General features: G+C 39.4%; 1 protein-coding gene across 1 annotated transcript in view; it reads right to left on the bottom strand.

The window, feature by feature from the left end:
* Positions 1-7737: 7737 nt before the first annotated feature.
* The window catches only part of LOC118816673 (serine/threonine-protein phosphatase PP1-beta catalytic subunit), a 45710-nt gene continuing 38115 nt past the window's right edge, over positions 7738-15332 (bottom strand). Inside the window, exons 3-8 of the mRNA XM_036583192.1 lie at positions 12942-13172; positions 10768-10872; positions 9640-9711; positions 9300-9451; positions 8581-8715; positions 7738-8419 (exon numbers count right to left, since the gene is read on the bottom strand). Of these exons, the coding sequence (XP_036439085.1) occupies positions 8315-8419; positions 8581-8715; positions 9300-9451; positions 9640-9711; positions 10768-10872; positions 12942-13172 (800 nt within the window). The 3' untranslated portion in view covers positions 7738-8314. The remainder of the gene's footprint in view (positions 8420-8580; positions 8716-9299; positions 9452-9639; positions 9712-10767; positions 10873-12941; positions 13173-15332) is intronic.

Below are 15332 nucleotides of genomic sequence, written 5' to 3'. Positions count from 1 at the left end.
ATTAGCACTTTATTACAGATCCATCCTTTGAGCTTCTCATGAACGCAGATCTGTGAGAGTTTTTCTTGTGACGTGCTGCGGTCAGGAATGTGATGATGGATAGATCAGCATTCTCCAAGTGGCCAGTTTCTGTTTGCACAGCCTCTCCCTCAGAACTCCCCTCTCTATCTTTATCCAGCAGCAGCGCAGTGTTTGAGTTAATGACTAATAATGACAGGCTTTCAGCTATGCAGGCTTCAGTTAGCCATTACCTCATTACATCATTTTAATAAAACAACAAAGGCTGCAGTGTGTGTGTGTGTGTGTGTGTGTGTGTGTGTCTGTGTGCGCGTAAGCATGAGTAAGTATACATGTCTGTGTTTAAACATATACTGTAAAAAATGTATTTTCACTGTCAAAGTACTGTCAATGATCACCTTTATTTCAGACATTTGCGTTTAGTTTAATGGTTGTTACTGTTATTATTATGGTAAAATACTGTACATTAGAATATCTATATTCTTAAAACAACAGTTCATCAAGGCCTCTTTAGTAAAGGCAATGGTTCTATAGAGAACCATAAACATTCAAAGACCAATTTGAATGCATATATGGTTATTTGCATGGTCAAAGGGTTCTTTTACATAGTGAAAAACTAGTTGTATATGGTTCTTTTTAAACATGGTTCTTTATAGCACTAAAAAGGGTTCCACTATGATTGTGAGGCAAAGAACCCTTTTTCAATGCTGTATAGAAAAAAACCCTTGTTGTTGAGTGTAGTTGACCTATTGAAACTGTTGAATTACAGTAAAAGTTAGTATTTCTAAGGAATTTATTGACTAATTCTGCAGTTTTTTTAAGGGTATTTAAGTGCAGCAGTGAGCTGTTATTATTAAAGCTAGGCCTTCAGTTTGGGCTGTCAGAACAAAAGGAAAATATCTACAATAATTATTCTGCTACTTCTTCAGCTAATTATTCTGATATTGTAGTATGTTAGTATGTTCACATTAACATTTCTTGGTCTAGATTAACCACAGACTTTTGAGTCTTTGAAAACATTACATATGTTTTAATTGAAGCTTGTAACAGACATTTTACCCAGCAGGGTTTTCTTTTTTATTCCGTTTTAGTCTTTGCCAGTTCCACCTTCTAGCTAGGTCTCCCCAAATTTTACAGTGTTATCAAGCTGGGAGGGTGAAGGCACTTCATGTAAAGCTCCACCACATCTTTTCACAGATCACCAGACGGCTCAACATGCTAGGAGGAGAACACTAACTGCTAATTCTATTACATATTAACATATGTTATATTGACTAGCATTATGTTGAGTGTTGGAGGGAGAGTCAGGACCATCCAACCCACCCTGAGAGAGGGGAAAATTGTGCCTTCTCCACAGATGGCTGGGGCATTGCCAAATTCAAACTCAACACTTATATAGGAGCCCCTCGTAGTAGATTTAGAGATTTAGAGATTTAGACTTTCAGTAAAGAGCTTTGATAGAGAGCTGCAGTGTTTTTTCCATTTCTGACTGACTGAAACCTGGTTAGACTATGATTCGTATCACCCGTTCATGATGTATCTAGAACGTCAAGAAGACGTAGACTGACCATTTTCTCCTGGAATTGATCCAGTCCATTGGAAATCAAAATGTGATTGGTTATTCTTCTGTCAATTCCTAATTATGTTGGTAGTTAATCTAAGGCCTTCAGTACAGCTCCTGAAGTCCTAACCAATGGGAGAGCTCACTTGGTTGAATCTACTGAGATACCATGGAGAAAAAAACTTCAAGATTTTAACCCATTTGTTTCCAACCACAACTAAGCAATGAAATAAAATTATTATTGTAGTACTTGCAGAGTTTGAATACAACAAGCATGATGAGTCTATTTCACCAAATTAAATAAGTATTAAAAAATATTACAGACGTATTTTTTTATCATTAGGCCTTTCTTTGTAACCTAGAAGGCCCTGAAGGTCCCACTGCCAAACGCATGTGTGTGTTTTCCAACATACATAAGACAGCAGGTGAGGACTGAAGCAGCTGGACTTTTCTTCGGCTGCTGCTTCTTCTTTTTTTCACCTCCTTACAACTAGCATGGAGGTCACTGCTCCTTAAAACTAGCATGACCTTTGACCTCTGCTGAGTTGTCGAGGCAACAGGTGGCTGAGCTGCATCAGCTGTTCAGTAAGGAGTGTTTAAACAGCCACATCGCTCCAGCAGCTGCATTCTGAATTCAGGTCTGAGCTCCAACCTCTCCACTTCACCCTTTCATCCACAGACACACTCCTGCACACTGCTTCATCTACCATCTACTATTGCTTCATCTAGTCCCAAACTACACCCTGTTCACTAAAACATTAAGCATTCTGTTATACACTGAGAATGTGACAAGCCTTACAGCATCAACATCAGCTAAACTTTTAAGACTAGTTTTTTTATAACAACCAATGCAAGATTGTTGATATCAACATGCTTTCTGAGAGAAAATGACATTTTATGTTGATTTACTGAGACAAAAGTAAATTTTATACAGATTTAGATAGAATAGAATTCCATTTTACATTGATTTCCTGAAAAGTCGATTTATATTGATTTACTGAGTCAGTTTTGTCTTGATTTTCTAAGATCAAAGTCCATTTTATATTAATTGTCTGAGATTTCATGTTAGTTTCAATAGATGAAAGTACATTTAATATTGATTTGCTGAAATAAATGTCAACTCTATATTGATTTACTAACATAAAAGTACATTTAAAAGTTTGTAAGTCTTCGTGCATCACTTTTCAGTCCAGTGTTTTCTCTTGCCTTCTTGCTGGATCATGTCAGAAACCACAGTAACCACAATAAAGTCTCAGATTCATTGCTGAACTAATTGTTTGCAGCATTTGAAAAAACACACAAAAGGATATATGTTCACTGACCAATTACACGTCTGTTAAGCAGCTGTGACAGTCAGCAGGACAACAGCTGCTCTTCTTAGTCAACAGAACTTCTACTGTACTCAACTTCTACTAAAGAAAGACTGGCATAACCAAATTTATAGTATTTATTAGACAGCATGACATGGATGCTGTACTAAATTTGATCAATATCTGTGTGAACACTGGACATTCTGTCCTGTATTTTCAGAGATGTGGAGGAGCAGGCAGTGGACTTTGAGAAGATCACAGTTTTTCTTTATAACAGAGCGTACACTTACTGGCCACTTCACTGGATACACCTACCTTAGAGGTATTCTGTATAGGTGTACAGTTAGAGACTGTAGCCCAACCTGTTGATGCACTATTAGTGTCAGTCATCCTCTAGTCCTTCATCACTGGTCAGTTTCTGACCAGAAAGCTGCTCCTGGCTGGATATATATATATAGGTGGTGGTGCACTTTCAAAGTAGCAGTGACACTTCCACGGTGAGTGGAAGTTCAACGTAGGAGTTTCTAATAAAGTGGCCGGTGAGCGGAAGTACACAGTAGGTGTTTCCAATAAAGTGGCCAGTGATTGGATATACAAGGTGTTTCCAATGAAGTGGCCAGTGAGCGGAAGTATACAGTAGGTGTTTCAAATAAAGTGGCCAGTGATTGGATATACGAGGTGTTTCCAATGAAGTGGCCAGTGAGTGGACGTAAAAGGTGTTTCCAATAAAGTGGCCAGTGAGCGGAAGTATACAGTAGGTGTTTCAAATAAAGTGGCCAGTGATTGGATATACGAGGTGTTTCCAATGAAGTGGCCAGTGAGTGGACGTAAAAGGTGTTTCCAATAAAGTGTCCAGTGAGTGAAAGTACACAGTAGGTGTTTCCACTGAAGTGGCCAGTGAGTGGACGTAAAAGGTGTTTCCAATAAAGTGGCCAGTGAGCGGAAGTATACAGTAGGTGTTTCAAATAAAGTGGCCAGTGATTGGATATACGAGGTGTTTCCAATGAAGTGGCCAGTGAGTGGACGTAAAAGGTGTTTCCAATAAAGTGGCCAGTGAGTGGAAGTAAAAGGTGTTTCCAATAAAGTGACCAGTGAGCAGAAGTACAAGGTAGGTGTTTCAAATAAAGTGGCCAGTGATTGGATATACGAGGTGTTTCCAATGAAGTGGCCAGTGAGTGGACGTAAAAGGTGTTTCCAATAAAGTGTCCAGTGAGTGAAAGTACACAGTAGGTGTTTCCACTGAAGTGGCCAGTGAGTGGACGTAAAAGGTGTTTCCAATAAAGTGGCCAGTGAGCGGAAGTATACAGTAGGTGTTTCAAATAAAGTGGCCAGTGATTGGATATACGAGGTGTTTCCAATGAAGTGGCCAGTGAGTGGACGTAAAAGGTGTTTCCAATAAAGTGGCCAGTGAGTGGAAGTAAAAGGTGTTTCCAATAAAGTGACCAGTGAGCAGAAGTACAAGGTAGGTGTTTCAAATAAAGTGGCCAGTGATTGGATATACGAGGTGTTTCCACTGAAGTGGCCAGTGAGTGGACGTAAAAGGTGTTTCCAATAAAGTGGCCAGTGAGTGGAAGTACACAGTAGGTGTTTCCAGTGAAGTGGCCAGTGAGCGGACGTAAAAGGTGTTTCTAATAAAGTGGCCAGTGAGCGGAAGTATACAGTAGGTGTTTCAAATAAAGTGGCCAGTGATTGAATATACGAGGTGTTTCCAATGAAGTGGCCAGTGGGTGCAAGTACAAGGTAGGGGTTTAAATAAAGTGGCCAGAGATTAGATATACAAGGTGTTTCCAATGAAGTGGCCAGCAAATGGAAGTTCAATGTAGGTGTTTCTAATAAAGTGGCCACTGACTGTATAACTGTTTATGTTGTAAATTTATCAATATACATTTAATACATATGCTTTCATATGACATTGAAATATACAGTATGGTATATATTAGTCTGTCTGAAAAGCCCCACGCTCACTTTAATTCAGGAAAACGGCGTGTTTTACTGCGAATATAAGTGTGCAGGCTTTTGATGTTGGACTAAACATGGCTCTGTGTCTTCTCTCCGAGCTGAAGACAGAGGTCATGTGATTATGAATGTTTATGTCTCTGCCCCAGTCCTGCTCTCTAATCACCACTACCAGACCATAACGTCACCACAACAGACGTATAAAAGTCCTTCCATTTAGGGCCCACTCACAAATCATATGGTTCACTACATGATTTGTAATTTCATGATTCATGCCTAAAAGTGCCTTTGCAGGGAGTTCAGGCCTGAACCACAGATGAGCTGCCCTTCATCCTCTACTCCAGCACGTTCTGAGAGCAGCTGGATTCTGAATGTGTAAGCATGGCAAAAAACGAAATATTAGCGTGTGGATATCCAGGCAATAAGTCTGGTTTTCCTCTCAGATAAGATTACTTGTCTTACAAAGCAGAGTGTGAGATTCTTTATGAACTATTACTTTCATCGGCCTCACTTTATGGCACAAAGAGGCACTCATCAGGTTATCACAGTAGTTGTGATATTAAATCAGGGCTTTGTGAGTCAGCTTACAGTGTGAGTCAGCGTACATTGTCTCACTTTAAGGGTTCTGAGATGGGGCCTGAGGATATTTGAAAGCCTTTAAGTTTGGAACAAGTTGTATTTTTGCCAGTATTTATGGAAGCTGCCTTGTTATCACACTCATTGTGTACATAGATGTGATCTGAAGGTAATAAAAGATGAATAAAAGCAAACTATTGATTATCTGTTTGGTAAACAGACCTCATAATGGCTTAATTCAAGTATGAAGTGTAACATTTTGAGTCTCAGATTACTTGCAATATCATTGTACCAAGAATGAGAAGAAATAGACTTCTACTGAGTCTCTGAGTCTCATTACTGTGAATGGGAACAGAATCTATGAAGTTTATATTGTGTGTAAAATGCTATGTACACCTATCATCACTGGCTAAAGACATGCACTTGGTCCATTTGTCATTCAGTTTTCACACAATGGAAAGGGCAGCTGCTGTTACTGAAATGATGGATAGATAAATTGAGAAGTTTTTAGCATCCCAATGATTTGTTTTTAAATATAAGCATTTATATCTTAATCTCAGTATATTTTTTCTGTGAATGGCTGTTTTGCAGTGAGTATGGAGTCTGGTGGTCTGGTAAAATGGTCCTGTTGTTTATTTACTGAACACAGTGTATGGAAACCCCAGCAACAACATGATACACTCATACCAGCACCACACACACTACCATGTCAATACTTTCTGCTCAGTGGTGGTCCTGTGGTGGTCTCTCTCCTTTCATGAATGAGGTAGAGGGGGGCCAATAAACTGTGTATATGGGCTACAGTCTATACAGACTTCTAAGGTAGGTGTTTCCATTAAAATGGCCAGTGAATGTATCTACAAGGTAAACATACTAAATTGACAATTTAAAACCCATTTCGATGTTCATTTACACCCTCGCCTTCGGGAGAAACTGCTCAAGTGCAGTTTGTTGGATGAGCCGTTGGACGGTCAAGGGGTCGAACACAAAGAACACAGAGCTGACTTTAGCAGCAGAGCATGCCCAGAAAGCTCATTTATTATTGATTTTCTGAGATCAATTTTATACTGATTCTCTCAGATTAAAGTCCATTTTAAAGTGTAAAAGCCTTTTTATCTCATCTTTCAACAGAGTATTTTTGTTTGCTTGCTAAGTAATATTACAGTAATCATATGAAGTGCTATTCTGTTACTTTATTACCTCAAGTGAAGTTAATTAGAGGAACCAGTGGAGGGCTGAGGGACTGAGTGAACACTAGTATCAGGACAGCCAATCAGAACAGCGCTCATTTACATATAGTCCGTTTCAAAGACAGAGTACCAAAAAGCTTGTTTAACTCTAATCTCATCTTTATTTGCTATTAGCTGCACCAGTAAAGCATTATTATTGTTGGGATTCAGTCGCTTGGAAAGAGGCAATAAGAAGCTCTATTGTTTATTATGTTGAATTCAGCACCATCTGCTGGATATACTGTGTAACTGCAACCTTTTAATCAAAATGGCCTTCAGGTATATCAGAGTGCCCACAGTTTTTGTCTTGGCAGACAAAAGTACAATGTTTCTGTTGAACTGTGGGACAATAAGGTAAAACAATATACAAATAAAAAAGGTTTTAAAAATACATCTTCAAAAATACATTTTTAAAAGTAAAACAAAAATTAAAAGGACCCATAAAATGAAAAAAAAATCCTTTTTTTAAAGAAATTAGCTTGATGTAGTATGTAAGCATTCTTATTGTTTCAAAGCGCACTATTCACTGCCCAGTCCATACCGTCCGTATAGGAAAACTAAGCTGCAAAAACATCCCGTTTTTGAATTCACTGTTTTAGTGATAGCTCAAAAACCAACACATTTGCATTTATCCACCTATTCAATCTGCAGCAGTTTAGCTCCGCCTGTTCATATTGAAGTTGAGTGTTTCAGCCCAGACTGCTTTTTCAATTAGGTACAGTACAGTGCAGCCAATCAGAACAGAGCTCGTTTACATATATTAGTCTTGAAGAATAACAATACAGTAACAAAAGCAGCCTGTTTCTAAGGTATTCAGAGAGGTTGGAACACGGTCATGTAACAATAAAATACGAGTGATTTGGGTACATAACCCCATGAAAATGCTGTAAGTGGACCTTAGAGAAAAAAGTACAAGAAAAATGTTGGATATGGGCCGTTTAATAAGTTACAGTTTAAGAACGTGCTCCCTCTGGGTGACTGGGTGGAGTAAGTGTAACTTTCCGGTGGGCCAAATCAAACGGGCTCAATCTGATATATATATATAGTCCCATTCAACTGACAGTGACAAATTACTGACCACACACAGTTCTTTCAGTTTATTCTGGTTTATTTACTGAAAACCCAGATGAAGTTATTGGTTTATTTACGTATTCCTGCTTTTGTCAAACAGGTTTGGAAGAATGAAACAGTAAACTAGAAAAAAAGTAGAGCTAGTCAATGTACAACGTTCTGTCATAGGCAAAAGCAAAACCAAAAAGAAAAAGAAGAAAATGGAGCACTCCGATATGCAGACAGATACACTGGTGGGTGTGTTATGTGTGTGTGTGTGCGTGTGTGTGTGTTTGTCAGTGTCTATACTTTTTTTTTTCTTTTTTGTCCCCAAAACACTTCATTGAAAAACGTGGTTACACAGACAAAGAATGGGACTGAAAGATGGAGAAAAAAACAATATAGAGGAATACAGAAAAGAGTGTAGGAGATGGAGGGGGAATGGGGGGTTATAAGTGTTTTAAAATCAGAAAGGTTGCTTCTTGCGTCATTTTAACTACATTGTTTTTCCGTCGTTGTAGAAACTGCGGAGGGAGCTTCACACTCATTCACTCCTTGTACTTCATCCCCGATTTGTTCTCTCTCTACTCTTTGCTCATCTCTCTTTCGGATGTTCACCGTTTTTTGGGTGGGGTGGCTGTGCGGGGGGGTGTGACAGGACGTCCCGAATTCATCCCCCCGTACTGGTACTTAGCCTTCTTCTCCGAAGGCTTCAGAATCTAACAAGAGAATAAGACACGTGAGGAATTTGTCTTAGTGCACACATGTAACTAATATATATATATATATATATATATATATATATATGATACATGTATATTAAATGGACCAGACACATATAAAAGACTATTAAAAGGGAATTCCATCTATTTTGTGTTACCTGGAAAGAGCACATGAGGGTTTCATCCACGCTCATCATGCCCCCGGCATTATCGAATTCTCCGCAGTAGTTTGGAGCGGAGAACAGAGTGACCAACTGCCTCTTAGCAAAGAACTCATAACCATCCTCCACCACCTGCAATAACACACAGATACAGTATAAATATAATACTGAAGTCATATGCATTTATTAGAACACTGTTTTGCACTCTGATCATCATTATTAGCACTCTTTTTTAGGAAACGTTAGAATTGATTCAAGTTGAACTGAACTGTTTCGGTGGGCCATGTAAATGTGTTCATAGTTGTGACATCACAAACATGAAAAATTTAAAGTTGGCTGTTTTACAGTTATTTAAATGAACTATATACACTAGGAGTGAAAAATATGTTTTGAAACCTTCATAATATTTATATAATAAACTCAAACTTGTATTATTTTTAATTTTTAATTTGTATTGTTTAAAAAAGGAGAGCAGCATGGTGGCGCAGTGGGTAGCCTCACAGCAAGAAGAGCGACTGGGTTTCTTTCTGTGTGCAGTTTGCATGTTCTCCCAGGTTCTGCACGGTGCCAAAAGATGCTTAACTGCCCTTAGTACGTGTCAGAAAGCAGCATCTACTCTGACTCATTTCTTCTGTGACTGACTTCACCTGATGTCAGAGCAGATTTGCGGAGGGGGAGTGGGAGGGGTGCATTAGTCACAATGTGATTTTGGTCACCTGGTGCGCTCTGCAGATGAGGTCCAGATCGTGGCGGTTGAGGAACTTGCTGACCACGTCGGCTCCAAATGTGAAGGACACACCGCGGTCATTCTCGCCCCAGCCCTGGACGTCTTTATCCGGGTCTGACCACAGCAGGTCACACAGCAGCCCTGAGTATCAGACACACATAAAATAGCTTTCAGATTACAGCAAAATATATAAATGCAGAGCAGCAAGCAGGTTTAAGAGAGAGCTTTCCTCTTTTATTAGGACCTGCAGGTGTTCTAAAGAGGTTTCACTTTTTGTTGTAGGTTTCGTCACAAAGTGTGAGTGAAGTGCTGGCCTGCTGAGTGCTCACCTGTGTCGGGTACATCTGTGGGCCTCATAATCCGTCTGATCTGCTCCATAGACTGCAGGTCCGGAGAAAGGCCTGAGGAACATATGGAGGAAACATCATTTAACCAATTAACATAATTGTGCTGATCAGCCAATTATAGGACAGTGGGGTTAATTATGCCAAATGAAGCATTTAATCAATTATGCCAGTTGAATAAATTAACATGTTATGGCAATTACTGTTATCAACTAATAATGTTACTTCCTTCAATTAACCTATTATGCATCAATACATCAATTATACCTCTTTCACTGTTTAGTCAAATATAACAGTTTTGTAAATTATCAAATTATGGCGATTCAGTCTTTTAAAAGAGTAGCTTAAATTATGCAAAGTGCTTTTAAAAGGTGCATCAAGTCAACATGAATCAGAGAACTCGCTGTCCTTTTCTCATGTCATGTGCAAAAGTTTGGGCGCTCCAGGTTTAATGATGTTTTGTTGATTTTCTAAGTGGAAATAAGTGAATCCTCTACAGGGAGAAGACCTCGGTTTATTTTAATGCAGAATTACTGTTTATTTTCTGAATTTAACATGTTGGGGAAAAATAAAACATAAAAGGTGGCCTGTGAAAAAGTTACGGGACTTTAAATTTTTGTTTTTTCCCCAACATGTGACACTCAGCCAATAAATATTAACTGTGTATTAAAAATAGCAGAAAATGCCATATTTAAGTTTGTGAGTGAAACTTGGTATCATGGGGGTCTATGATCTAGCTGAATGTTTTCTCTCATAGATAGGTGGGGGTGAGAGGGAGAGGTTAAATAATATTGGTTAATGTTACTTTTCCCCACCCGCTGGTACAGTTACGGCATCAAAAATCTGAAGACGTTTCAGAACCAGTGCAAGTTTATTTTGATGGAAGTTCATGGGAAAACAAATTTTTTTGTCTTTTGAATATTCTGATATGGTAAATCCTGTTTAAAATGACCAGAGAGATGAACTAACAATGCTAGCTTTGATTTCAGGTTGACTTTAAGTATGAGTTAGTGACTGCTTTCGAGGCTGATTTGAACATTCAGAGTGTTGTCTGCCCCTGACTCATGCAATGAATTGTTGAAAAGCCAATCGGAGGTTTCCGTGGTGACTCACCTCCGTGGCAGCAGAATATTTTCTCGTCGACAATGGCGGCGATGGGGAGACAGTTGAAACAGTCAGTGAACGTCTTCCACAGTTTGATATTGAACCTGCGCTTGCCTGAAAAACACATATATCATCAGTTCTCTGAAAAAAAAATGTATTTGAACCTAAAAATAGTAGCATCCAAAAAATGAAAGCACAAGTGTTCTGTGAGCATGTACAGTTCAGTGCTTTATCCACCAGGTAGCGCCAGTGTGCTTCATGCAGATTGAAATTACAGCCTGGCTGCACTTTTCAGCTGATGTAGCAAAAATGATCCCAGCAGAACCCCCAATACTGGCAGTGAGCATTTAAAACGATAAATTGGCCAAAAATCTATTTAAAAAATAAAATACATGTATGACAGTTTTGCTTTTATCCAAAATGTAATTGGTCAGCCAAGACAGATTTGGAGTCTGAGGTTTGCTTCTTGAGCTCTGAGGCTAATGCAACTAGCAAGTAATGGAAGCCTTTACCCCACCAATTAGCTTTGTGCAAACACTTTCATACATTCAAAGGAGAGAAACAATCTGGTTCACTGTTTGCTGTTGCACATTAGTTTACAATGAGACTAAAATACAGACATATGGTTTTTATGCTTTTATAATTTTCATTCAATTATAAATCATTATATACTCAGCCCAAACAGTGTAGAGCTGTTAAGTAATCTCTTATAGACTTAGTAATGTGGTTTCTGACATTTAACACAAGGTAAGCATCCACTTGCACTTTTTTTGCCACATGTCACGGTGCTGAATCTCTCCGCTTGCCACACATGGCCATTTCTATGTTGTTATGGAAATGAAGGAACCATACTGAACATATCTAGGCAAGTTAACAATCTGATATGCTGTTCATTGTTGCATATTAGCCCACAATGAGACTGAAATACAGACATACAATTTTTTTTTTCAGAATGCATCAGTCGTCCACACAAGCTACAAAGTTGGCTCAATCTCACTAGCAAGCTAGCTACATCTACAGGTAACCAAGGAGCTCCGTTTTGATTTTGCCTCCACGTTCAAACCTTGTAAACTTCACCCAATCAAACATCTTCCATCCAAATCCTCACTGTCAACCAGTTTCTTTCATTATGTAAAACTGTCTTGCATTCAAAAAAGAGAAAGAGAGCCGCTGTTTCCTCTCCCTACTCTCAGAGAAAGTTGTTTGCTGTTGATGACGAAGATCAGTCTGCTGTTGCCTGTGTTGACTGATTGTCTAAACACAATGCGGAGGCTGCATTCATTTGCATGAAGTTAAAAACTGCTAAAACTTTTAGTTGCAGAGCTCTCCAGTGAAAAGAATATGAAGCAGCAAGGCGAAGTTGCGAGTGGTCAGGTACCGATACTGAACCTATAAAATGTAGACAACAGTGCACTGCAAAGCTTAAAATGGTAGCTGCCAGCTTGAAGCCTAAATTTTGCCTGTTCTTCTGTCCATCTTTTATGATTTTAATGATGAGAGACTTTATCCGGAACCAGAGGGGTAGAGATAAAATAAGTAAATAAACAAAAAGAGAAAACTAGCTCCTCACAAATACAGGCCACAGAATTACAATATTCTGCAGTTTTACTGTTTTTGCTTGATTATTGTCCAAGCAGCTTCTGCTCAATCTAAATATAGATCGTGTATTTGTTCCGTTTTTCTAATGAATTCATTTGTAAGGCTGCCGATTCTCTCATAGGCTGCCACTCTGCCTAATAAGAGGTGCCACTCTTCTAGAGAGGGAGCACAGGCTGACTGCCTGTCTTGCCAGAAGCCTCCGTCCTACCATTAAAGCTGTATGAACTCACTTTGGCAGCATCTTGGTTGATGATGACTCACTTAAAATGTTTAACTGTGGAGTAAAAAGAAACTGATGATCTATTATCCTCCAATACAATCATGAATCAGATGCCAGACACTATTGGGCAGCTCCAGAATTGCCGAATCCTGTTGACACTTCCAGAAGCTCGGGCTAACTTTTAGCTTGACTCTGTATATGAGAGTCAATTGATGATTTAAGCATGCAGTCTGCTTGATGCTAAATGGTGCAGTGCAAGCTTCCATTACTTTGGTTACTCTTTAACTAGAAACATTGGATTGGCTGGTTATGAAAGGCTTTATCAATGCTAACGAACGCGTACGTGTGTTTAAGTGACACCTACACTCATCGTAGAAGCCGTAGATGCGGTTGATGGAGGCGCACTCGTGGTTGCCGCGCAGCAGGAAGAAGTTTTCGGGGTATTTGATCTTGTAGGCCAGAAGCAGGCAGATGGTCTCCAGAGACTGCTTCCCTCGATCCACGTAATCACCCAGGAAGAGGTAATTCGCCTCCGGAGGAAAACCCCCGTACTCAAACAGCCTCAGCAGATCAGTGTACTGACCATGGATATCACCTACAGAGGAAGAGACAGAGAGAAGAAGCAGGGATGAGTAGGCCAACAAACAGATGGACAGAGACTGAAGAGATTATAACAAGTGGGTGCAAAAGGTTATGAGAAACACAGAGGGGATAAACCGAGAGAGATGGGAAGGGGAGAACAGATAAAAGGGAAAAGAGAAAGACAGAGACAGAAAAAGAGAGAGCGACACAAAGTGAGAGACAAAAAAGGGAGCGAGAGAGCAGAGGGTAAGTGAGTGACAGAGAGAGTCAGTGAGAGCAGAGAAGAAAGAAAGATAGAGAGACAAGAAAAAGAAAGGGAGGAAATAGGGAGAAAAATGAAATAGAGATGAAAAGGAGAGAGCAGAGAGAGAGATAAGGAAAAAAAAAGGGGTAAAGTGAGACAGAGGGGCAGAGACGGGGAGAAAAAGAAACAAGGATAGAAAAAGACAGAAACAGAAAGAAAGTATGACAAAATAAGAGAAAGACAAAATGTGAGAGAGCAAGAGATGAAAAAAATGGACAAACTGAGTCAGTGTGAAAGAGAGAGAGAAACAGAGTAAGATAGAAAGAGAAAAATAGACAAAAAAAGACAAGAAAAAAGAAAGCGCAGAGAGCTAGAGATGTAGAGAGAGAGAAAGAGAGAGAGCAATAAAGGAAGAGAGAGAGAAAAAAGAAAGTGAGAGAGAAAATGAGAGCGAGTTAGTCAGAGATAGAGGAGGGAACAGTCAGCTGTAAGCTGCTCTGATGAAGTGAGCTGAATGTGAATAAAGGTGTCGGCCACTCAAAGTCAATAGAGTCTGTGTACTCGAACGCCTCGCTGCACCACTGACCTACATAACACATACACACACACAGACACACACACACACACATACATCCCACTTCATCCCATCAGCTACAACGAACAAAACAACTGAACGGAGGAGGTTCTCTAATTTCACTCCTAACACATTCTGCATGTGGTTTCAGTCAGATCAGTGTCAGTGTTTCTCTGCTGATGCTGTTTTCTTTTAGCTTGTGTTTAGTCTGTGAGGGCAGACCTGACAAATAACTGCCTCCACAGACACAGCAGTCTATTATAATACAGCTAATAGTAGGTGTGCCTTCAACGTGTCTGTTTGTTTGGCATTAAAATGCACTGTTTTCAAAGTAGCTTGATAACTATGTACGCAACGAATGCTAGAGTTAAGATAACACAGTAGCTGTGCCCAATACTTGGCTGTCTACACTGAGTGCATGTCCCAGACACAGAGTCTGTCTCGACTGGATATCCCTTCAATATGTAGGCGAACAAATGTCATTATATTGTACCCTTAATCGATATTCTACAATGTAATGCAATCAAAGCCAACTTTGAACACAAGCTGTCTGAACTAACATATCGTCATTGTCTGAACAAAACACTATCTTCATTTTTGTCAGGCGTTTTTTGGTCATATTTTTAAAATGCCAGCTGACATTTGCACTGACATATGGCAGCATATTCTGGATTTTTTTCAAATTCAAATGCAAATTTGAAAATGCTTTTTCAACTGTGTGTTTACAAATGCATGTGTGCCATATTTAAGACATAATTCAAATCCAAATGCAAAACCACATGTATGTATGTGTATAATTGCTGGTAAAAGCAAAGTTTTCATGTTAATTGCCTTAATGGTCTGACTCTGACATATGAAGAGTAAAATTAAAACAATCACCCATGTGAAATTACATTTCCACATCCTGGTGCTCCAGCTCTGCCCAAATTAAAATGTATTTGCAGCCCTGTTTGCAATGGCGTTTTCAGTGTCAACAAGGCACTCCTGTCAATCAATGAGTCTGTGAGGGACTTTTTAATGTGGGGCTTGTTTTAAAAGGGACCCATTAGTAACTGCTACTAGAGACCTTTAACCCTCACTGACCAGGCCGAGGACAATTCTGTCCAAAGTGATTTCCTGTTGTTTACTTTAGAAGTGATTTTTGACCGACTTGGGAAGCTTCAGGCAGAGGCTCACAGGAGCAGTTGGAGATTACACTGATTCTAGAGAAACACTGCCCTGCACATTTTAGTGCATTCCCTGCTTTAACATTATGAGTCTTCAGCATCCAGTTCTCCAAAATCATCTTATTATTAAGCTCATCTTAACAACACTGGCAGAGAGAGTGTTCACTGAGATGCCCGTGCCACCATTTA

Source organism: Colossoma macropomum, unplaced genomic scaffold (genome assembly GCF_904425465.1).
Source record: "Colossoma macropomum unplaced genomic scaffold, Colossoma_macropomum, whole genome shotgun sequence".
In the NCBI taxonomy this organism is placed as follows: Eukaryota; Metazoa; Chordata; class Actinopteri; order Characiformes; family Serrasalmidae; genus Colossoma; species Colossoma macropomum.
The sequence above is the reverse complement of the archived record's forward strand: the minus strand, read 5'-3'. Positions and strand labels throughout refer to the sequence as shown.